This window comes from Nuphar pumila, chromosome 4 (genome assembly GCF_984573655.1).
Source record: "Nuphar pumila chromosome 4, dmNupPumi1.hap1.1, whole genome shotgun sequence".
Taxonomy (NCBI): domain Eukaryota; kingdom Viridiplantae; phylum Streptophyta; class Magnoliopsida; order Nymphaeales; family Nymphaeaceae; genus Nuphar; species Nuphar pumila.
Window position 1 is genome coordinate 21,746,010 of NC_143252.1, and position 25,855 is coordinate 21,771,864.

The 25,855-nt window shown below is 38.2% G+C and overlaps 1 protein-coding gene across 1 annotated transcript in view; it reads left to right on the forward strand.

Annotated features, from left to right (window-relative positions):
- Positions 1-25,855, forward strand: part of LOC149839615 (alpha-taxilin-like protein) — a 152,695-nt gene that overhangs the window by 17,222 nt on the left and 109,618 nt on the right. Inside the window, exon 4 of the mRNA XM_090002677.1 lies at positions 12,762-12,873. Within this exon, the coding sequence (XP_089858803.1) occupies positions 12,762-12,873 (112 nt within the window). The remainder of the gene's footprint in view (positions 1-12,761; positions 12,874-25,855) is intronic.

The following is a 25,855-nucleotide window of genomic DNA, read 5'->3' on the forward strand; positions in this document are numbered from 1 at the left end:
GAAGCGGGAGCGAGAAGCGATACGGGAAGCGAGGCACTTTCAAAAATTTAGGAAGCGGGAAGCGTGGGACTACTTAGAAGCGAGTCACGAACTGTCTCGGAAGCGACCTAGGAAGCGAACCGGAAGCGAGGGGGAAGCAAAAAACAAAAAGTAAAAAGTAAAAAATAAAAAAATAAAAAATAAAAAATAAAAAATAAAAAATAAAAAATAAAAAATAAAAAATAAAAAATAAAAATAAAAAATAACAAATAAAAATAAATGAAAAAAAGAGGGAAGCGTGGGGGAAGCACACTTCCCCAAAAAAGGGAATGCTTCCCCATGCGTTTCGGAAGCGCGACGTTTCGCGCTTCCGAAGCGCATATCGGGAAAGCGCGCTTCCCCTACTATAGGGGCGCTTCCGGTAACTCTGGTCCCTACACTACATACAGTGCCATACTTCTCAAAAGAAAAAGAAAAGAAAATAAGTGCCATACTATAGCCCCATTGGCTTTCTGTATTGCACTGAATATTTTGTGTGTACCTCCATAGTATTTTTTTTCCTGGAGAGCATGTACTTAAAGTAGGAGATTTTGATGTTCAGACATGTTTCCAAAGGAATCTAAAAATCAGTGTCTCAATGCATCAAAATGTCACAATAAAAAGGATGAATTTTACTTCAAAATAATGAGATCCAAAACATGTTTCGTAGCGAGCAAACCATCAGAAGTGCTTGATTGTGTAAATGATTTCTGCAACTTTGACTTTCTACCATCTAGTATGTATTATCTATAGTACCAAAGATAAGCTAACATGCGTGAACTGTACACGTGGACATATGGGACCATTGTACACTAATGATTTCTAGCGATGGTCATGCAGGTATGTATAATATCTGTACACTAATGTTTCTATTCGAGCACAAAATCTTTGTGGTTATTTCCATGGTTTATATATAGTACCTTTCAAATTGCCTTTTTTTTTTTGAAAACGACAGTTGTGGGAGGATAGAGTACAAGATCTTTCGAGAAACTTCACCAATGTAATTAGTCCTCAAAGAGAACTTGACTTGTCTGAGAGGTATTGCCATATGAAGACTAGACCTCCTTAACATGGCCTTCTTCCTAAAATGGTGGTGGAGATTATTTTTTGGCTAGAGAGTGGACAGAACTGATTAGAGGCAAATATAGGGTGAGAGACCTACCCTTCACTTGGCACCGGAATACAAATGGAAGCAACTGGAACATGGAAAGCTTGGTACTGAAGTCTTGAATTCAAATCCCAAGTAGCAATTAAATTGGGGAGTGGGCTTAAGATCAGTTTTTGGCATGATCTATGAGTAGATAATTGAGACTCTAAAACATACCTACGAAGAGCTATTATGGTTAGCAAATAATAATAATTTAATGGTTGTTGATTGTTGTAGGAGGATGTTAGAGATATTGTAACAACCCAAACTGACCCTTGAAAAATTTTGAGTTTTTTTCTTTCTTTTTAAACAATTGCGGAAAACCTCCCAAGGACTTGGGGCACATTACAAATTTAATATTCATGACCCATCAACCATTTAAGACATAGAATCAATTTAAACCATGAACTTAAATTCATTTATTTAATCAAATATGTCAATAAGTTCTAAACAAATTCCAAAACCAACTCTATCCAATCTCGTGTGTAACGACCCCAACTCATACCTTTGAAAAATGTGATTTTTTTTTAAGAGTTGCGGAAAACTTCCCAGAGACCTGGGGTCCTTAGAGTTCCAATTTCAGTTGGATAACTACACACCACAAACAAACTTACATTTATCATCCATAACCAACTAACTAAACTCTTTTATTAATGAATCAATAAGAGTCTCATACTCAATGTCAAAAGTGAAATAACAACTTGCAGGAAATAAGAAGAACTAAAAGAAACAAAAGTAGAACCACTCTGTTCGTAAATGAAGCAGTCTGAAGCAAATGTGACCCTCGTATCTCTTCAGAAGCGAGTCGATTTCACTGATCACCTGTGTTTGGGAAAAACCAATAAAAGTAGAGGGTCAGAAATCCGAAGAATTCTGCGTACAGGTTTCCCTAATGAATCAAATAAAAAAAAGAACATAAATAAGATCCATGTAATAATTTTGAGGAATACTGTTATAAGCAATTCATAAAACAATGAACCATCCATGCAGAAATAAACTAAACATTAAGCATGAGGGAACACAAAATAAGTAATATTGATCAAAATTTAATCAATAAGGCAATTAAATGCAAAAGAGATCAACATCATGCAATGATCAACATATAACAACCAAGGGAACATATAAACATGCATTATCAAATGCATAACAAGAATATGCATAATTTATGTGCGATGCATGAACCCTTTATTATATTTCATTTAAGCTTCCCTCTTTTCATATGCATGTCCTATTAAATGCACACAACTTTTAAGTTCCTCTTATTAATTTCCATTGCCCGCGGATACACCAAACAGGTACAGTCCCCGAAGTCAAGTAGGGATTCCCGGGGTAACTTAGCACACAATTTGTATTTTATTACCGGGTTCCAAACTTAGCCCTCGACCAATATCAGGAAACAACACCATCCATCGGAACCTTGGAAAACAACATCCAAAGTCGGGGATACCATGAAAAACAGCATCAACTGGCGCCACTTTCTTGGTATACCAAAACAACAACAATAGCTGTGTCAAAACACACCACCCCCCGGCAAAGTGGCAGACTCTCCTTAAAACCGTGGCCAGGAGAAGAACCTCAATATCGGGTTCAGGGGAAACAACAATGCACACAGAGTTTTTGTATCCTCACGGTTTCCCCCAAACCGCAACCTCCAGGATTTCCATAATAAAGAAGGGACATCAAGGAAAAATATGAATTACACTGTTCTTTACTTTCTTTTATCTTGTTATTAATTTATCTCTTTTACATTTGCAAATCAACGTACAAAAATTAATAACCTAAGCTTACAAAACAACATGCCAAGCTCTTCACGGGACCATAGTCCGTAGCAACAAAGAACAGTGCAGTAGAAACCATAATATCACTTCTGATTTGCGCCATGCATCAAAATAACTAAAACAGAGAACAACTGGTTCTCGAGGCTCACCCAGCCCCTGATGATCCAATTGACTATCAATGCATTCACAAGCAAAAATCATCAATCATATGCCCATATGCATTCATTCCACATCCCTTTTCATGTATGATCATGTACGTTAATATAGAAATGTGCATTAAACAACAATATCCTCATGCATGCGTATGAGTTCACGTATTCATGTTAAATGTAATTCTTTTGCACAACCTGCACTTTAATTACACCTATGAGCATTCTGGTAATAATGCACGTGCCAAAAGCATAATTTAATATAAACATAAACATATAGACAGAAGGTTTACACCCAAAACTCTTCATTCATAACATGTATTGGAATTAACACTCGTGTCATGACCACAAATCTGAAATCTATCATGCATACCAAGGTAAAACTTCAGATTTGAATGTCACGTATGCATAATCATGTATGTTGTATAATCACAATAGATTGCATGTATATTTCAATGCAAGATCTCTTTACACGTACACATACCTGTCAATGGACTATGATCTTTTTTTTTTTTTGAAATAACCCATGCATATTTCTAGCATGTGCATACATACAGTCCATGCACATATATATATATATATATATATATATATATATATATATATATATTTGTTAGAACAAGGATCATACAAGTCGAAAATCTTTAACTGGAAAAGATGCTATACACAAAGCATCAAAATTTGCTAGTTGGATCAACAGGTTAACCCAAAGGTTTAGAAATCCAAACTTAAGTTGTCTGGCAATATCTCCATAAACCAACAATTTCTAACTGATGGATTTCACTACTAGCTATATGCAGAAGGTGAAGCATCAAAGAAGTAATAATAAAAAAAAATGGAGAGAAAATCTTGACTACTTAACCTCTGATTTAGACAAATATTACTCTCAGGCTACACTAGCTGAGGACAACTTAGTCTACTTAGCAACACAGATGACACGGCCAATCATTTCCGGTGAGTTAAGAATCAAGAATTATAAATTTTGTTCTGAGTTTGGCTTGAAACTAGATCCAACCACAAATCATCATGAAGTACAATAGTGAAGTACCTATTTTCTTCAGTGAATTAAAATTTCGAGGCCTTTACACAATTTATATGCCTATTGGAATATGAAAAACAGTCCTATGCAGGAAATAACAAAAGTTAGAGCTTGAGTTAGTTATCCATAACTTTTATTGTCTTGAAGGATTCAGAGATCTTGGAATAATAAACACCAAAACCAACATTTCTAAAGTTTGAGAAATAAACTCATTAAGTGGGATCACCAGAAGTTTCTACCCACACATACAACACGTGCACAATACACAACCACATGACTACCCATGGAAAACTGGAAATACTAAAATTGCCAACACTTGATGCATTTCAGATAAAACTCGAGTATTCTGAAACACCTATCCTCAATACACAAATACACCAGTACTATGTATGGCTGAAACAAACTTGTCACCAAGACTTAAAATGATATACAGTTCGTGCACATGATGCCTAGTTAAAACATGAGAAAATCCCATTCTTAACATGCATTGAAATCCACACAGTTAATGAAATCTGGAAATTTAGGAAACACACCACATGTATCTCTATAAATAAAAATCTCTTTTTTTTTTTCTTTTTTTTTTAAACAAGTGGCCCATCCAAAACTGGGTCTAGCACATAGCCACACCCACCCAACCGACCCAGTCGGCTGGGTCAGGTACTCAGCCCAGCCGACTGACTGCCTGGGCCCTAACATGACAATACATATTTATTAACTTTGTTTTTTTTTTCACAGCAACCGAAATTCCCCAAATCTGTCGATTTGGGAGTTACGGAAACCCAAAGCAAGCTTGACACTAATACATCTGTAAGAACACCGAAACCCTACCAAAGTATTGCATGTGATACAAACCTATGTTCCCATTCTTATTTGAAATCAAAAGAGAACCCGTACCTAAAAAATCGGCGTTTGAGGGTCGCGGCTATCGTGAGAAGGCGAGCGATTCCACCGGCCTCGACTGCTCTGGTGTCGTGGAGGGGATTTTTTTGTGCCGGCGTCGGTGATTGTCGCACGCCAGGGAAAGGACAAGAGAAGGGGGGCTGTCATGAGGGCCTCCTCTTCCTCTGTGTTGCTTAAAAAGGGAAGGCACAAAGGGGAAACGGGTCGTGGCTCCGTCGGTTACGGGGAGCCCCTCTCGTGCGAGGCGGCTACAGGGAGGAATGGGAAACACTCGGGCAGGGTTTTAAAACCCTACCGGGTTATGGATCCGGGTCGGGTCCGACCCGGGTCCAAGAGTTTCCTTTTTTTTTCGCTACTTACCTGCTACGGGGGAGGCGCGGCCCGGGTCCAAGACCGAGGCCCGAGATCCAGACGTAGTCTGGACCCACAATGCCCCATTGCGGTGGGGATCCGAGTCTTACCTGCAATGTGGATCCACAAGTTGGATCCAAATGGATCCAACTATGGATCCCCACACTATTTTTTTAAATATATTTATTATTTCTTACATATATATATATGATATTAACTATGTTTATACGCCCCCTTATGGGTCCTGGATCCGAAATACGAATCCTAGGCCCATTCGCACATTTCGCATTATTTTATAAAGGAAAAATACACAAAAAAAATTCGGTTATTATATCGTGCACATCGGAACCCGAGCCACCAAACCATAAACCTTGAGTCCTCCAATCCTATCATCACAGAGCCTCACTGCCTGAAAAACATTTTTAGAAAATGGTTAAGAACTGAAGTTCTCGTACGAGACCCTCTAAATTTTTTAAGTAAATAGCATAAAGTAAATAAAGCATAGACTTAAGCGGAATCACAAGTAATATATTACCAGAACAACTTACCATTTAAGTAGTTCAAGCAAGCAAACCAAAATTTTATGATAAATCAAACATTTATGAATGCATGAAATTAATGTTAAACATTTATGGATGCATGAATCAATGCAACATGCATCAATAACTTTTGAAGTTAATTTATCAGAATTGCTTTTGCATGCATATCCTTATTTAATGCACACAAATTTAATTTTCACTTTCTTACAAATCCGTGGATACTCAAAACAGGTAAAGTTTCTAAGGTTCAATATAGTTCCCAGTCGTAGTTTAACACAATTTGTATTTTCATTACTGGATTTTACACTTGTTTCCTAACCAATATCATGAATCATCACCATCAATCGGAATATTAGGAATCATCACCTAATGTCGGGACATCAAGAAAATCAACATCCATTGACGCTACTTTCTTGGTATACCAATAACTATAGCTGAGTTAACGACACCACCTTTACGCAAAGTGGCTGAAAGTTTTCTACAACCGTAGCCGGGAACACGAACCACACATCGGGTTCTTGGGGACGACAAATGCACATGGTGTTTAGTATCCTCCTCTATGACCGCCATTCGAGGTTCTCACTCTTTCAAAGGGACACTAGAGAGAAAATTATTACACTATGTGGTCTCTTTCACTATCTTAATTAATTAAGAGTTCTTTACACAAAAACAATTATGCAAATCAACATGCAATAATAAATTCGGGCTCTTGCCCTATCAAATTCAACAGTGTAATCACTTCAGAAAACCAATCTTTGACAAAATCATTTTGCAATGCAAAAATCATAGTTTAATATTTCGTAAGCAACACATGCTCACGGCCTTCAACGGCCCGTCAGTGGAATAGACATTACCACAATAAATTAGCATTGTAAGATTTTTCAGTGAATATGAAACACACATAATAACCAAAATTTCATGTTCAAATGCAGACAACATATTTACATATAATCACATATATTGCTGCGAAACTGTTAAAAGAAAAGAAAAGAGCATATATATATATATATTTTATGCTGTGTATCTGTTCAAAAGCAATCCACACACACACACACACACACACATATATATATATATATATATATATATATATATATATATAATGCTGCGAATCTGCTCAGGAACGTAGACAACACACGCAAACAACATAAAGCACACAATAAACAACATATACATCAGCATATGCAAATAACATGTGTAAACAATATGTGCAAACAATACGGGCAAACAACACATGCGTGGACAACATATGCAGACATCATGTGCAAACGGCACAAGCATGTGCAGTAGGTGTAAAAAACATATATATATATATATATATGCTGCGAACCTATCCAGAACGCGGACAACACATATATAAGTGTATATATGCTGCTGCAAACCTCTTCAGAATGCGAACAACACATATATGTATATATATGTTATTGTGAACCTCTCCGGAACGCAAACAACACATATATGTATATATTGTGAAGAATCCTTGCAAACAATCAAGTTTTCAAATAACTTGATACTTCAAATACTCAAGAAAATAAATGCACAGTGTTTATAAGCTTTACACCACAAAAGAAGTGCAATAAATGCACAATGTTTATAAGCTTTACACCACAAAAGAAGTGCAATAAATGCACAATATTTATAAGCTTAAGGTGACAACTCCTTATTGTAATACACTCCATCAGTGGGCTCACATAGCCCTTATTTATAAGCATACTTAAAGAGATATTGGGCTATTCCCAACGACTCTTATTACAGACGTTGGGAATTAGCCCAACGTCTATCTTTTTAAACAGTGTACAACACTCATTGGCTGACTGTTGTACATTGTACACGACCAGCCATTGACTGTGTACAGAAACATTATATAAAAAGAACAAAAAAGAAATAAAAGAAATACAAAAATAAGAAAAAATAAAAAGGAGGAATTACAATCATATTAAAAAACATGAATATACGTAAAATGTAGAAATGACTAAAATACCCCTACAACTAATATAAGAAAGAAATATATATTTTATATATACAAGTAGTTGGATACATGTACATACATATGAAATATATATATGTATATGTATCTTCTTATATATATATATATATATATATATATAATACATTGTCTTATGAATTACAATTTAACACCCCCCTCAAACTTAGGGCAAGATGACCGAAAGTTTGCCAAGGAGAAAATTAAACCGCGGAGCACACAAAGCTTTGGTGGAGAAACCTGCCAACTGATATTCTGAAGTTACATATGGAAGATCTATTACTCCTTTCAGATACGCTTCCCGAACATAGTGACAGTCCATCTCAATGTGTTTAGTGTGCTCATGAAAAGTATGATTTTTGGCAATGTATATTGCACTCTTGTTATCACAGCATAGCTTGGTGGACCCTTCTATTGAGATCTTCATGTCTTCTAATAGCTGATGAATCCATACAATTTCCATGGTAGTAGTCGCCATGACACGATATTCAGCTTCTGTTGAGGATAAAGACACTTTTTGCTGCTTCTTACATCTTCATGAAATCAGCGAGTCTCCTAAAAACACACAAAAACCAGTGGTGATGTGACAGTTATTTGAGTCACCTCCCCAGTCAGAGTCAGTATAAGCAATTAATTTTAATTAGAAGAAAAGGATAAGAATACTCCCTTGTTTAGTGTGCCTTTTATGTATCTTACAATCCGCAAGATGACATTCATATGAACTGATGTTGGTGCATGTTGGAACTGACTTGCAGTATGAACTGCATGAGAGATATCTGGTCTAGTAGTACTCATATACATCAAAGATCCCATAAGCTGTCTGTAGGGGGTGGGATCGGAGAGAGGAATAACATTATCAATCTCTATTTTGGCTCCTACTATAGCAGGAGTTTCACAAACCTTATCATTCGTAATACCTGACCTGTCAATAATCTCAGAGACAAGCTTAGTTTGAGATAAAAAATACCCTCTATGAGAGTATGCTACTTCAATACCCAAAAAATAAGTTAGAAATCCCAAATCAGACATTTCAAACCTATTCTTCAAAATTGATTTTATGCTTTTAACCCCTTTAGAATCACTTTCGGTTATATGCATATCATCCACGTATAAGAGCAGAATGACAATCCCTGCATTGGTTTTTCTAACAAATAAGGCAGTGTCAGTGAAACAGGAAGAAAAACTATTTTCTAACATTACGGAGTTAAATTTATCATACCAAGCCTGGGGGCTTGTTTTAAACCATAAAGTGCTTTTCGAAGGCGAAACACTTTCCTTTTGGGAGTCTCCATTCCTGGTGCAGCATCCATATATACCTCGTCATTCAGATCACCATTTATGAAGGCGTTTTTAACATCCATTTGATAGATGTTTCATTTGTTGATTGAGGCAACGATAATGAGACATCGGACAATGACCATTCGGGCTACAAGGGCAAAAGTTTCTTCATAGTCAATCCCGTATTCTTGACTATATCCATTGATATGCCATATGTTACATCAGAATATGATTTCTTCACCAAACCTCTCACTGCTCCTAGATATCATTTCCTCTTAAACAAACTTTCGCTCATTGTACCATAAGTTTGAGGGGGAGTGTTAAAAATATAAAGATATAATATAATAATTAATTAATAATTATTATTTTATTTTATTTTTTCTTAGTTTTGTCTAGTTTAGTTTGAACTAGACTTTTTAAGTAGTCAAGATCTACTTAGATCTTGACTAGCTTTATAGTCGTTGGAGCTAGTCCAACAACTATAAATAGAGCCGTTGGACTAGCTCCAGTGACTCTTTGAGAAGAGCTTATTAAGAGCTATTCTCCCCCACTCTCTTGTATAATTAGGGGTGATCCCCTCTCATTTGTAATCAATGCTTCTTAAGCATTTTCATATGAAATAAAGTTTATTATTTTTATCTTTTGTTCTTCCATTTATGCCCTTTTGTGGGTTGTGATTGTAGTGTCTCCAATAGACACCTATTGTAAGCAAAAACAACTTTACATGCTCCAAACCTGATGGGTTCTAAGCATATGCAGTAGCAAACAACTTTACATGCGCAGTAAAATTATACACAATAAAGAACTAAAGGCCTAGCATAAACAGTAAAGAACTGACAACATCAGTTACTCCTTCAGCTTGAGAACGATCTGAACCTATTTTAGGTCTGCCTCGGGACTGCTTGCGACTGACATGTTCTAATGTTTTATAAAACTGTCAGTTAACACAAACAGGATGCCAACTCTTACCATACATCCAACACCCATGCATCATGCATAATGAAAACATACAAAGAAATCAAAAGAAGCTAACTAAATCGCAACCTCAAGGCATGGTAAAAATCTGCATAATGTTTAGTCATCTTTTAAGGATTAATTTGATAAAAGAAAACATATTTCAAAAAAACAAGAAGCTAAACCTGAAAGTGATCAGACTGTGCATATGTGCAGGTTCAGATGTATTTTAAAAACATGAACCAGCTTAGGTTATTAAAACCCCAACCAAGAAAATGAAACGGAGGTTCAGATTTTGAGATTCAAACCAAAAAATAAAACTATAATAAAATTGAACCCGATTCAATAACACACAGACAAAAAAATAATCGTGTTTATGGTAACTGAAAGAAATCGTCAATTTAGAACTAACAACATATATATATATATATATACACTGAAAAGAAAGATCAACTCAACCAACATAGTTCCAGATTTGATAAAATTGCTAAATCTGTATAAACATATACAAATTTGATTTATCTCTCAAACCCATACTTGATTCTGTCCACACAAATCCCTCTACTTATCGGAATAGAGAGAGAATCCCGTACCTTGCTCTTTGGATTGCGAAAACATAGAGGAAGGAGGAGACGTTGAAGATGATTTTCTCTCTCTCTCTAACTTTTTTTTTTCAGCTGACGTTTTTGAGAGAGGTTTAACCCCTCTCTTCTTATAGTGAGGGAAGCTTCCACATTAAGGGGTGACACCCCCTATAGAAGGATATGCTTGGGGTAGAGTTTCTCATAACCTCTATTAATATATATATATATATATATATATGTATGTATATTTTACATTTTTGCCCCTGCCGTACCCCCGCACCTGGGTTTTTTGGAAGTGCCGAATCCCCGCACCCGCACCCATGTGACATAGGTGCGGGTGCGACACGGGTGCAGCGCAATTTTAAAAATTTTGGACACAGGGACTCGGCTATATATATATATATTATTTATTTATTTAAAAAAAGTGCGTGACTGTGCATACAACACAAACTGTGCACAACACAGTCACTGTGACTGTGCACAACAGTCTCTTTATATATATATATATAAATATATAAAAAATTTATTATTTTTAGTTTTTTTCACCCTAAAATAGACGAATATAGACTCGGTCAACATTGACCGAGTCCAAAACGAGGACGAACTCGGCCTTGATTCGTTGACCGAGTCCGGGCCGTGTCCTAAGCCGCACCCGTGTCCGCACCCGTGTCGGGGCGTGTCGACTCAGGTGCGGCGCCTCCCTAGCCGAGTCCGTGTGACATAGATCCAGATCCATATTGATGTCAACCCAAATGTATATAGGCCGGTCGATTCTGATCCAAATTGAAAAGGCCCAAAATAGAAGCCGGTCTAATTAGAAAAACACATTTTATGGACCAACCCATATCTAAAATCATCAAATCACATCTCCTACGAGATCTACGTTCCATAACGTATCTAACTATGGTCCTAGATCCATTTAACTCCTGAATTTCGCCTGAATTTAACCCAATTTTGACTTAAATTTTGCTCAAATTTAAAATTAAAAATAAATAAAATTTGTAGTTGTTACATATCATATATAGATATCTTCAATTGGCCCTAGACCAGGTCCAGACCCCATTGATGTCAGCCATATTTATTATTTTCAACAATTTCGACATATTAAATATAACTATTTAATTAAAAATTGTATTTTCGAGCTTAAAAATATAGGAAAAATTACGATATATTACATACTGCCTTGTCGATGACAGCCACCATTTCCAGATAGCTTTAAATCTCCTACTATTTCAAGAAAAATTTGGCTCAGTATTAACTCATGAATATAGTGTTAGGCTGCAAAATTTAATGCAACTCCAAGCTATGCAGTTTTGAATGCCATTGAAGGCTTTGGTGATACAAAAGGCGATATTCGGTCATTTCCTCTCCTGACCAGGTGAAGCCCAATCTTCAGATTAGCCTGGGTGCTAATCTTGTCTGGCAATGTCAAGGTTTTCGCTAGCTCCAAATAGTGTTTTGTGGAAATGGTTCAGTCCCCATCTGATTGTCTGATAGAGGAAGATGGAGGTGAATGTCCCCAATATATTGTACCTCCAAACAAAGGAGTTGTCCTTCCAAATTGCCTTTTCAAAATAGAGATATTAGTTTGAGGTTTCTCTGCATGTTATATACTCAAAATTGCTTGTTTAATAGTGATAATCATGTAATCTTATCTTGGTAAATAAAGAACAAAAATATTCCTTTTATTATCTGAACTTGCTTGGCCTAACATTCAATACTTTATGCATATTTTAATAGATTATACTTTCAAATTATTGAGTATTCACTAGTGCCCAGTCATTCTTCACGAATATGCTACTCGTTTTTCACAAATTGCTTACCAATCAGCATTTTTCCTTTTCTGGGATCACCCAATGACAATCATATTATTTGTTCTGGCTTTTTACATCCCTCTTTTATAATTTTAAACTATTGAAACCATGGAGATAACCAAAATATTCATTTTGAAATATTCCTGGCAATGTTTTTTTATATCCTCATAGTTCTTGGAAGATGTGGGTGAGATTTTTGCTGATATCTTTGTGTGTTGTTTGTTAGGGAACCTCAACAGAAGGGAAAAACAAGCTTCCAAAGCGTAGCTTAAAGTCAGAAAAGGAGTTCCTAGAGCTTACTTGGAAGTATCAGCAAGCTATTGTAGAAAGGGATGCTGGTAAGTATTACCATTTTCCCCACTTTTTTATAATATGACTTTGTATTCCATTATTTTTAGATGGATTGCTACTTAAATTTTAGGGATTTATTGTATTAGCACAATACAGAAGCAAAGAGATAGGGGAAGAACATTCATTTTCTTAGGGCAAAGAGACTACAACATATAGGGGTCAAACCCCCTCAATATAACTGAAGCTACTGCATTCATCTTTTCTTGCTCAAGCCTATTTCTATGTTTTATATGCACCTGTAACAATATAGTTCAAAATCATGAATAATCTTCTGTAATATATACTTAAAAATAAAAAATATAAATATATCTTATGAAAATAAAACATATACCAACCTTAGTTGTCAAAAGTGGCGCCTAGGCAATGCTTAAGCGGGCTAGGTGCTGAGCCACCATTTAGACTTATGGGTCTTAGTGATGGAGCCCTGTTTTCTCTCCTAGGTTATCCCTTCCTAGGGCATGATGTTTTTTTCCTTTCTTTCTTTTTCTTCTTCTTCCTCTTGCCCCAATCCCTTTCTTTTTTCTTTCTTCCTTTTCTTCTTCTTTCCCGACTATGTGCGTGTGTGTTTTATGTTCAATGTTATCTAATTTGCAAATTTTGCAATAAGTTACACTGAGTTACACACTTATACTTCATTCATAGTCACAATTATATATTTATTACTAGATTTAATTATTTATTGCAATATTTCTACTTTTCTTGATGTTTTGCTCTTTTGGTCTCAACTAGGCCGACTAGTCCTGCCTATCCAACTGATTTTAGAGGTCTTCTGCCTAGGCCCCGACTAGCACTTTTGACAACTAAGATACCAACAAAAAGGGCTCATAACCTAATGTATTGCATGTTCGACTTAAAATATGAATCTATATTTCTTCAATGTGGTAGTCTCATGCCCAAACTAGCTCCTCCAATCAATTGCATTTGAACATAACATGAAAATGGAAAAGGATGCTAAAACTTATATTTTTAAGGCAAAAAAATAAATAAAGCACAAAAGAAAACAATAAAGTCTCAAATTGACCATGACTTTTCTCTTTCTTGTTCCAGTCATATGTTCCTATCAAATATTACATTAGACTTACACTGAATTACACACTTATACTTCATTTGTAGTCACAATCATATGTTTGTTACTAAATCTAACTATTTATTGTAATATTTCTGCTTTTCTTAATGTTTTGTTCTTTTGGTCCCGCCTAAGCCCCCGACTAGTCCTTTTAGGGGTCTTCTGCCTAGGCTTTGACTAGCACTTTTTACAACTAAGATACCAATGAGAAAGGACTCCAATGTGCTCACAACCCAATGCATTGCATGTTAGACTTAAAATTTAAATTGATAATTCTTCAATTTGGGAGTCTCGTGCCCAAACTAGCTCCACCAAACAATTGCATTTGAACATAACATGAAAATGGAAAAGAATGCTAAAAATATTATTTTTAAGACAAAACAATTAAATAATTCACAAAAGAAAACAATAGTTGCAATTTTATCATCACTTTTCTCTTTTCTTGTTCCAATGGCCGCTTTTTTGTCAAACAACTCTCTTGCTTCTCTAAATGAATCCGCTTGCCTAACAATCACCATTCGAACTCTATTATTTTCCATCATTTTTTCAACACAATCATAGAACCCATTCGTAATCTCCTTGGCTGCATTAAAATTTTGTAGTATCTTGCTGCATGCAAAGGTTGATAAATCTATAAATTTCATTTTTGATGAATTATGTTTTAATGAGTTTGTGTCTATTTTCATTATTATTGAGGTTGGAAGCAATTTGTTCATTTTCACTATTCATCGCCTCTTACAAGATGCCCACAGAGGGTTGTCATCAACATATAATATTCTTAAAACTTTCACAAGTAGCATTGTTGCTTTGATTGTGTATATCATCGGACTCCAAAATTTGTGATATTCAACAATGATCCGAAACACCTTTTTAGCTTCCGACTTCTTAGAGTAACTACTTGATTAAAATTCTGGAGACAAGATCATAACCTTCAACTCCTTGGGATATGTAATGCTATGAAGAATGAGATAAAATGTAGCACCAATGTGTGATTTCAGGACACATTAGCTCCTTATTTATGTGCTTTATCATCAAGTTTAGAACCACGCTATAACTCCATATATGCCTTGTGATACATTTTGCTTTTTCTATTGTGTCATTAAAAAGACTCATTTTGCCAATATCTTGAGGCATTAGGTCTAGACAATGTGTAGCACATGGTGTCCAATAAAAAGTTCTATTTTTTTCCAACTTCTTCCAGCAACCACAAAGTATAGTGTATTATCTATGATGAACTACAACATATTTTCTTCACCAACTTTGCGAACAATTTCTTTAAATAATTTACAAAGATTGTGACCTGCCTTTTTCATTTAGCCGATGTCTAAGGACTTTAAGAACATGGTTCTAGTTGAGATATTAATAAGGAAATTAATTAAAAATTTTCCTTTATTATTAGTCCAACCATTTGTCATGATGCTATAAACCAAGCTTAAACCATGATCTCTTGAATTCCTTCAACATCTATTATGTGTGTTCCACCTCATCTTTCAATATCCATGTTCTCATCTCATTATAAGAAGGTGACTTGATATCCTTAACCATAGTTCGCTACAATTTGTAATATAAAACCAAAATGTGGACTATTACAAAGCTTAAAAGATAATGCATTTGTATAAAATGCCTACCCATAGCACGACACACATCCTTTCTCTTGTTTCTTTAAAAGCACCACTAATTGTTTATTCTCGTGCTTCTTTTCTAACAAACCAATCCATTGGACCAATGAAACTTCTTTTCCCATTGTTACCACTATTAATGATTCCCATTCCATTGACACCTTCTGATGATCCTGAAACTTAATATATTCCACTCTTCCCCATTTCAAATATTGTTTCTTCCTATGTTTAAACTCTGTGTATTCATGCATGATCTTATGGAAGAAGTTCTTTATTTCATCATCAAGTATTAGGATAAGGTCTAACATGAAATTTATGCCAACCAAATGATTTGTCAATCTTACAATCCCACCCTTTGTCACTTATGGACAATACTTGCACTTTATATGTCCTATGAGATTTGAAATTTTTTTGGACTTAGGTGTAAACACCCCAAATTTTTCAGGTTCACTTCTGGACACCCCCTGTCACAGATGCCAACCTCTTTAGTACAATGTAGGAGTCTAACCCCTAGGTTCATTCTAGTTTAGGTATCATTTCACCATGTTTTACCAGAAAAATTACCATTTTGCCCCTAGGTAACCCTAGATCCTTGTCAGTTAGGCCCAACCAAGCTCATTTTAAGCTTAGAAGAGTTAGAATATCAGTCATTTCTAGCTTCCCTAAGCTTACAATGAGTAAAACCTGTTCATTTCAGCTAAATTTGGTTCATTTCCTGAGAAATGAACTCATTTCTAGCTCAAATTTCATCCAATTGTCTCAGAGTTAGTCATTCTCAGTAGATCCTATTCCCCCGTGTCTAAGTGAAGCTCACCAGGAGTTTAAATGGTCCAGTTTCAGTTTAAACTCGTTTTCCACATTGTTAGTGTAACGCCTCAAATTTCAAACTTGCGAACCTTTTCAGAAAAACAAGCAAGAGACTAGAAATATCTCTTTTCTTCAGAGTTGGTTTATGAAATCAGCGGAAGATTTTTCTTTGATAAATCATAAGGCAAGCTGACAGCTCTGGGCACGTTAGCTAAAAGAACCAAAACGCACAAAAATTCGGATATCCTAAGGGAAATTCGATACAAACCCAAGCGTCTAGGACGCGAGCTAAGAGCAGGAAGAAGAAGTCTTGAAGCCATCTTGCAATCGCGCCATCGCCCGTAGAGTACCTAAACATCACCTGTACCCATAGAATGGGTTAGTTTCGCAAAAAACTAGTAGGTGCACAAGAGAGACTAACAGGAAACTGAATTAAGTACATTTAATTTAGTAGGCTACGCAGTTTAAAGCAAATATGCAGTTAAACAGGTAAGCAATGCAAGCAGGTGAATAGTGCAAATACGTAAGCAGTACAAGCGAATAAGGCGCGCGAGCGAGTAAGTAGTGCAAATGCGTAAGTAGTGCAAACAATAAGCAGTTCAACGCAAGTAAGCAGTGCAACTGACCAACGCAGCATACGATCCATTTGATCGTAAGCTGTGAACTACTACGCAACAAGCTTGTCCTCGTTCCTAGAACGAGGTCTCTGCATCTAATCACCACCAGGACATAGTTTGTCACTCGCTACTTCTAACCAACGCTTTGTCCTGAACGACCTTAATCTATCCTCATCTCTCAAAGTCTTACGCGGCTAACCGTCACCGGTTATAACGCACTAAGGCGTCATACCTTCTCAGAAAAGCTCACCCTTCCGTAGAAGGTCCAAAACATGATCACTAACTCAAATCGCTAACGATCTGATTCTCACACCTGAGTCAAGCATGTAATCATGCTAAAACAGAAAGCCGAAACTATGAATTCATAGTTGGCTATCACAAACAATCTCAGAAGATCGTCACAACTCACCATAACTTTTTATGGTAAGCAAAAACACAAGATCCACGTCGGATCGTTCGGTCCGAGAGATATACGACCGGACAAGGAATTACCGTCCTAGAGGGTATACCTGATCTTGGACCCTACACTTCCTCACAGGAGTTCACCGTCTTTGCGTCTACCCGTTCGTGAACAATGTACATCCTCACAAAGATCTCCCACTCTAGCCGAGTCACCTGATCTGGGAAATGTATAACCTCACAGCGAAACCTTTGGGAGATCAGTCCCTAACAAATGCCATATCCAATGAAAATCATTGCGATACACGCATCCACACAAATGACCGCTCTCAGGGTCGATAGCCACTAATACACACAACAAAATCAACGCTCGGATCACATGGTCTGGAACATGTATAACCTCACAAGGAATTCCGCCCTAGATGGTATACCTGGTCTTGGACCATACACTTCCTCACAAGAGTTCACCGTCTTGATCATACACGCCCTCGCAGATGATCCTTTGGAGATCAGGTGCTCGACAAACACCCACTCAGTGATGCATGCATCAATAATCGACTGCTCTAAACCATTGACCGCCTCGGGGTCGGTAGCCACAATATGGGCACAAGCATGCATATCTGCAATGTGCATCGTATCACTTCACATAGAAGCATAATATCCTACGCATCGTGTTATTGCCACAAGGAATATTGCAATCCTCAAATAGGCCCTCAAAGCATGTGTAAACGACACATGAGAACGCGCAAATATGGCAATTCAGTTGATTCTATGGGCGAAAGGTAACTAACTCTACCCGCCAGCCAAACAAAACAACTGAATAAGACAAGCACTCATAACAATGCTCGTAAAACATATAATTACCATAAAATGGCTCAGTCTATGAACAAGTAATTAAATTAATCGTAAGGCATAAACCATTACATCACAAGCCATTCATAAGCAATCATACGACAACAGTTATATCACAATATGTAAGCAACTTATAAGACAAACGGCCACATCAATCCTAGTTGCCACCAGTTCGTAGATTACGAGCTGTATGCAATCACATCAATCATAAGAGATGCAAGCCAACAAGTGCTACGCTACAATAAGCACCAAACAGTTCGACCAATGGATAAAACAAGTCACATGATAATATGTAGCAACTGGTATAATGCTATTATTATAAGCATTTAACTAGTATGAGAAACTCCTTATTACTTCGCAAAGAACTGCGTAAGCAGTTTAACCAACTAGAGTAACGCCTTGACAGACGTGCATAACTCAACGAGTAGCATACTGAACTATCGAACAAGCAAGCAAATTAGTAGTGCAGGCAAAGCAGTAGTGCAAGCGAATCAGTAGTGCAAGAGAAGCAGTAGTGCAAGCGAATCTCACGACTCAACGACCAGTGTGAACAGACCTTATGTTTCGATAATTACGAACCTGTGGGTACGCGCAGGCAAAACGTAGAACCAACTGAAACTAGTTCGGGCGTATGTTATTCTATGTATTTTCAATAACCCGAATAGCTAGTTGAGTTCGCTCCAAAGGGACGGCTTTAGCCGAGAGAGGATTCCCCAAAAGAGGCTGTGCCACGGACGCATCCAACTTCTGCAGAAATGTTGAGCTAACTAATGTAGCCCCTTTCCCCTAACTCCAATGACTGGGGAGGCCGGATCGTTGCCCGTAGGGTGGTTGTTAACAACCTGTCCATTGGAGTTTGTACCGCTCTGTCCTCTCCCTTGACATACACAAAAAAACGAATAGGTACGTTAGGGGTTGCTTAACTAACGACCCATTCTTTGCTGTGGTATTTAAACCACTCGAGCATCTTGCCTATGAAGGCGAATGTGAGGCCATTTATGTGATTACAGCATTGTGCATTTAGCACTATCCGAGGTCGCACGACCGTCTCATCCGATCATCGCAGTACTAGACGTGTCGTGCACGACTACAAGTACTCTAGGATAAAGGGGGTATAGCTCCTCAATAGAAGCCTCAACAAGAGTGTTTCACAAAGATGTAAGTTTATCAACTTTACTCTATCTTTTGAAACAGCAGTACCTTGTGTCAACTTGATGCATGTGATTATCTCAAATCACATCCGCTATCGGGGTATCTACATGTCTCGCATGATTCGATACCAGCCTCGATAGACGGGATACGGGTTAATAGAACACCCGCTAAGAAGTTCGCTTGAACCCCCAATTCGGGATCACCCGAGATATGCCAAAAAGGCGAGCAGAACCGGTCAGTCACATCCTGCCAAATGCTTCGATTTGGAGCAGTCTTTGATGCTTTTGCGCAGCTCTCTAAAATCTCAAGTCGACTCTGCAGGACTGCACACACGAAGAGCTAGGATCCTTGCGAGGTATCCCTCTCCTTAGACGAGGATGTGCCGCTCTCTCCCGACTGAACTCTTGTCGCAAGAGGGAGAGGGGTAAATGCCCCTTGCATCCTCCACGAGGATGCCTTTAAGGCATACGCAAAGAGCAAGAACCTGCACCTCATCTGCAATAGCAAGGCAATACCAACACATATGCAAAGGCAAGAGCCTAGGCGCAAAGCGCGATGACAAAGTAAAGGCGGTAAGCAAAAGTGCAACGCAAAACCTTCGCGCAATGCACGACGACAAAGTAAAGGACAAGGATCGCGAAACCGCGTCCTTGAGTTAAATGTGTACTCGTATAAATATATATATATATTTCTATATATATATATTTATTTAATGGTCCCTTTTTAGTTAATTGAACTTAATTCAATTGTCCAAGTCTTTTGTGCAATCTTCCACTACCTTTGAGAGTTGCAAGCTTGCTGTCGTCCGCGGATGTACGCGATTGGCGGCTCGGGTCGCGGAGCGTGAGCGGGACCCGTCGTACGAGCTGCAAAAGTAACGATCTTAGCAAGCTAATACCAAAAATAGAAGGTCAGGGGCAATGTCGCCGTCCTGATGTAAAGGAAGCAGAGGCAGGGGCATCGTGCAAATGCGCACCTGCTATAAGCGCAAGAAGCCGGGGCAGGGGCTGCGAGCCCCTGCTGACTTGCTGTCAGTGGACTCCGAGGAGGCTTCGCCCTGCCTGCCGAAAGAGCAAAGAGGCACGGGCTTGGTCCCTGCCTGCCTAAAGAGCAAAGAGGCACGAGCTTGGTCCCTGCTTGACGAACCCACAAACAAACAGGGGGCGAAGCCCCTGCCTGATGCCAGGGAAGAGGGAGCAAAGAGGGAGCTCGACCCCTCCCTTGACCAAAAGAGGGAGGAAGGGGGTCTAGGCCCCTTCCCAGCGAAACACGAGAAAGCAGGGAGGGAGCCGACCCCTTCTCTGCGCAATAAACAAGCAGGGAGGGGCTCGACCACTCTCCGCCTATCAAAACGCAGGGAAAGGACAGGGGTTGGCCCATACCGACCTATCCGAACATAGGGAGGTGGCAGGGGCTCGACCCCCGGCCCACCCAAACATGAAAAAGAGAGGGAGACAGCAAGAGGGCTTAGCCCCTGCCATCGCCCCCGAACTCAGGGAGGTGGCAAGGGCTCGACCCTTGCCAACCTACCGAGAACCCGAAGAAAGGAGGTGGCAGGGGTTCGGCCCCTGCCGACCTGCCTGAACAAGAGGCAGGCAGGGGGCCCTGCCACCCTGCCAACCATAGCACAAGGGCCACCCGAGAGCCCTCCCTCGGGAGCCCTCTGCCTGAGAGGAAGCGACGCAGGCGGCAGCCCTGTCGCCTGTCGAAAAAGAGAGCAGGGGCGGTAGGGACTTGGTTCATGCCAGACTGCTGGAGCAGGATGACGACAGGGCCTCGCCCCTGTCATCCCTCTAAAGAGGACACAGACCAGGAGGGGTGCTCGGCACCACCCTCCTGGTAGACCCAGAGAGAGAGAGAGAGATAGGGGAAGGCACGACAGGGGCCACTGGCCTCCTGTCGGCCTTCCAGCAATCGCAGAGAATGAGGGAGAGAGGGGCAGGGGTTGAAAACCCTTGCAGATCGAGCAGAAATAGGCGGCAATTGGGGCGTCGCCCCCTGCCGGCTCTCCGAAAGGCGAGAGGCAGGGGCAAAAGCCCCTGCCAACCAGTCGGACACAGGCGGTAGGGGGTGTCGCCCCTTGCCGGCCTGCCGACTGAAAATGAGAAGAAATGGGGGAGAGAAGAGAAAAAAGGAGAAAGAGAGAGAAGGGGCGTACCTGGAAGTCATCGACGACAGCAGCGGCGACGTCGGTGGGAGGTCGCAGGTGGCGGCAGCGTCGGCGTGGTCGCAGAGGGGAGGCTGTCACCGGCGAGGGTGGGCTCCGGTGGTACTGTCGCCGGCGACGGCCTAACAGGACTCTTCGGCAATTCACCGAAGACGAGGGAGAATCGGGGAGAGAGAACAAGAGAGGAAGAAGGGGGCGGGGTTCTCTTTAAACACCTGCCTCCCTGTCTTAAAAACACGGGAGGCAGTGCCTCCATTCGGGTCCGGGTCGGGTCCAGGTACGGATCCGACCCGAATCCAAACTTATTTTTTTTGTTCGGTTATTACAGTTAGAGTCCATTTTAGCTCAATTCAGCTAGAATTGAGCTAACCCAAGTTAGTCTAGCTAGGATTTAGCTCTAGATTAGTTCATCTTAGTTCAGTCAATTGTGATTTTAGCTCAAACCCAGTACATTCTCGTTATTCACTTCACTCTACAGTGAATTTCCTACCATTTCACTTAGAATTGTGTCTGTTTTCAATCATTTGGTCTGGGAGTCTAGTCAAGATAGTGTCTTTTTAGTTCACCTAAGTTCAGAAACCTTAGAACCCAGTTCAATCCAGTTAAAGTCACTTTAAACCTGTTTTCCAAGTGTCACTCTTCATCCTACGAGGAAAAATCATTTCTATTCAAAGGGGTAGTTCAATCAATTTTTAAGCCCGGGTGATTTCCAATTTGGACTCGGATCAATTCTTTTATCTGATACTCTATTTATATCCGAGATCAAACTCTTCTTTCAATTTGGACATTTGATCGGATCCAATACTGGACTTGATGTCCAATATCCTTTCTCTATTCCTGACCTGGATCTTTTTATCCAATTCATTCTATTATCTATATCTAGAGTCCAATTTGTTTTATGAACCTGGATTATCTCATCAGATATCTAGGATCCACTTATCAATCATTTGTTATTCATGATCCATTCTCTAATTTTTATTCAATATCCAGGATCCACTTGCTAATTCTATTTTTGATCCAAGATTTATTTTCCAATCTTATCTTTGATCCATGATCCGTTCATCAGTTTTTAGTATGGATCATACTCATTGTCTGAGATCCAGATCCATTTGTCATTTGAAACTTTGGATTCATATTCGAATTCAAAACCTTTTTCCAATTTCAAACCTGGGTTCAAAATTGATCTTTACATCTAAACCCAGTGTTTTACATTTGATGTTTTATAATGCTTTTTTCAGAAAAACATCTTTTTCAATGTGTCAGATCTGGATCCGGATTGGTTTTTGATTTGGATTTTTATTAGGCTCGAACTTCAAAGTGGATCTTAGATCCAATCCATTTCACCTTAGATGGGACCCACCTAGGTGGCGTCAACTTCTTGATCATTCTTTCCATTTGGTTTTTCTGGTTTTGTTATTTCAGAAATCTAGTTGATTTAGGACTCCATTTTCACTTTTTATCTTTTTAATTTCATCGTTGTTTTTAACCCTTTTAACTTTTTATTTTAATATCTTTAAAATCAAATGTGGACCCCACCTAGGTGGCGCCACATTTGGATTTCTTTGTTAGTGTTTTAATTAGATTGAAAAAAAGAAAAGTCAAAAATATATTCCAATAAAGACTTTTGAGAAAATCGACCTCCTCTAATTGATTTATTTGCTAATTAATGGCTGATTAATTAAAGCCAATCTAGAACTCCCTAGAGTCCCTATCTTCAGCCCAATTTTTTATTATAAATAGGGACCCTATAGGGGACGTCCAGCCCATGCTCTCTATCTGGCCCTCTTCTTCATTTTCCCTTCCTTCTCTCCTCCCTATTCTTCCCTAGTTGTTGCCCCCCTCCTCTAGCCTTTCTTGTTCCTTTTTGTTTTCTTTTTCGTGGCAGCCAAGGAGGAGCTTTATATATATCTTCTTCCTCTCTTCTTATTATCATTGATGTGTTCTTTTGTTTTTTTTAAAGCCACAAGAAAGGCTAGAACTCAGTTTTTCATAAATCGGGTTCCTCCTTTCAATCGACCACATTAAATCAGTCCCATGCATTCGTTTTATTTCTTTTCTTTATTTTATGCATCATAAATTTAGATTTGTATTGTCTTCATCCATACAACATCAAGATCATTTAGTCTTGCATATTTTCTTTTATTTTTGGCATGGTAGATTAGTTTTTTTAATCTTGTTTAACAATCATGCTTAAATCTTGATTCTGGCCTCGCATTAGCATCGTTATTTTATGTACTTATTTTCGTCGTTTCGAGCTGAAATTTTTATGAGGGATATATTCATATGTTTCCATGAATCTGGCAAAATTTCATGATTTTTCAATATCTTTTGACACGTTTTTAAAATCAAGAATCGAAACCTGTTTTCTGCACCGTCAAAACGCTATGCAGAATTTAGGTCAACTTGCCAGAGTTATATGTCCCTAACCGGGGATCGTTTTTCAGATCCGTAAAAATTGATTTTTTCGTCTACATGTCTAGTTTATCCCTGTTAAATTTGGCAGTTTTTGACGGTCGTTTGTTATTTTATTTTAACATGAAACCAGGACCCGTGTTTTTGTACCGTCAGGCCGTGATTCATAATCAGGGTCATCTTACCGGAATCACATCTTCCTAACCAGAGATGATATTTCAGATCTGTAAAAAGTGATGTCTTCGTCAGAATGTCTAGTTTATTTCTGGTGATTTTGGCGATTTTTGATGATTGTCTGCTATTTTATTTTAACAAAAAACTAGAACCTGTTTCTCTGTAACCGTCCGTCGTTGTTCGTAACCTGAGTCAACTTGTCAGAGTCGTATCTCCCTAATCGGAGATGATTTTTTAGATCCGTAAAAAGTAGTTTCTTCGTTGTCATGTCTAGTTTATCTCTGTTAAATTTTATAATTCTTCACATCTGTTTGCTATTTTTTTTCAATCTGAAACCGTGACAGGTGCAGAATAGCCTGTTTTGTTGCCTGTTTTCCCTTTTTAATTTAATATCTCTTTCCTGAATATTTATTAAATTTATTTTTTTATTGCATGCTATCTTTAGGGTTGTTCAGAGTCTCGATGTCGATTTTCATGATTTTATAAGGTCATTTGATATATTATTTAACTATTTTTCAAAAATCGGACTTTTGCAGAGTCTTATTCTTCAGAAATATGGGCAAATTCGATATTTTCTTGTTTATATTCTCGTTTTCATAAATAGTTTTTATGGTTTTAAAATCCGATTATTTTCTTGATCATGTCAGGGTGCTCTCCACCCGATTTGGCATCGATTCAAACTCATTTGGTCTTCAGATTAGGCATATTTTAAAAATCGTTTTCTAAAACCCTGATTTTAACATTGTTTTGCAATTGATATCAACTTTCAGGGGTATTTTAGTCTTTTTGCCTTCAATTCTAAATTTTTTATTTCACAATCAGTTTAGTTTTATAGTCTATTAAATCATGCATTATCATTTAGTTTATTTAAAGTTTTTTATTTTATGAATGCATGGAAAGGCTTATTTCAGGATAATATCCCTCAATTTTTAGATATTGTTGGATAAATCCCAAAAAAGCCTACATTTTTTCACTAACATGTTTGCTGATTTTGCAGGAAAGTTCAAGTTTTTATTTTTTCTTTTCTTCATAGGCAAGGGTTCACTCACTTTGTTGGACGGGTGGGGGTAAAGAAGTTAGTCCAAGACCATAAAATTAGGTTAGCCACTTGGAACGTAGGGTATTTAACTGATAAGTTGGTAGAGTTAGTAGATGTTATGGGTAGGAGAAAGATTGATATTTTATGTCTACAAGAGACCAAATGGGTAGGTGAGATGGCAAAAGTGATAGAACCTTGGGGATATAAGATTTGGTATACAGGAATAAATAGAAATAGGAATGGAGTAGGGATTGTTATGAGTTGTGAGTTTATAGATAATGTAGTTGAGGTCCGTAGGAAGGGTGATAGGATTTTACTTATTAAATTAGTATTAGGTACGGATATTATTAATATTATTAGTGTTTATGCACCTCAAATAGGTTTAGATGATTCCATTAAGCGTCAATTTTGGGAAGATTTAGATGGAGTAGTACAAGGGATATCTTATGGAGAAAAGCTTTTCCTCGACGGTGACCTTAATGGACATGTAGGCATTAGTAGAGATGGATTTGAGAGTATCCATGGAGGCTATGGTATAGGAGAAAGAAACGAAAGTAGAGAAAGGATTTTAGATTTTGGTTTGTCCTATGATATCATCTTAGCAAACACTTTGTTTAGGAAGATGGGGTCTCACCTAGTAACATTTAAAAGTGGGGTTAATATGA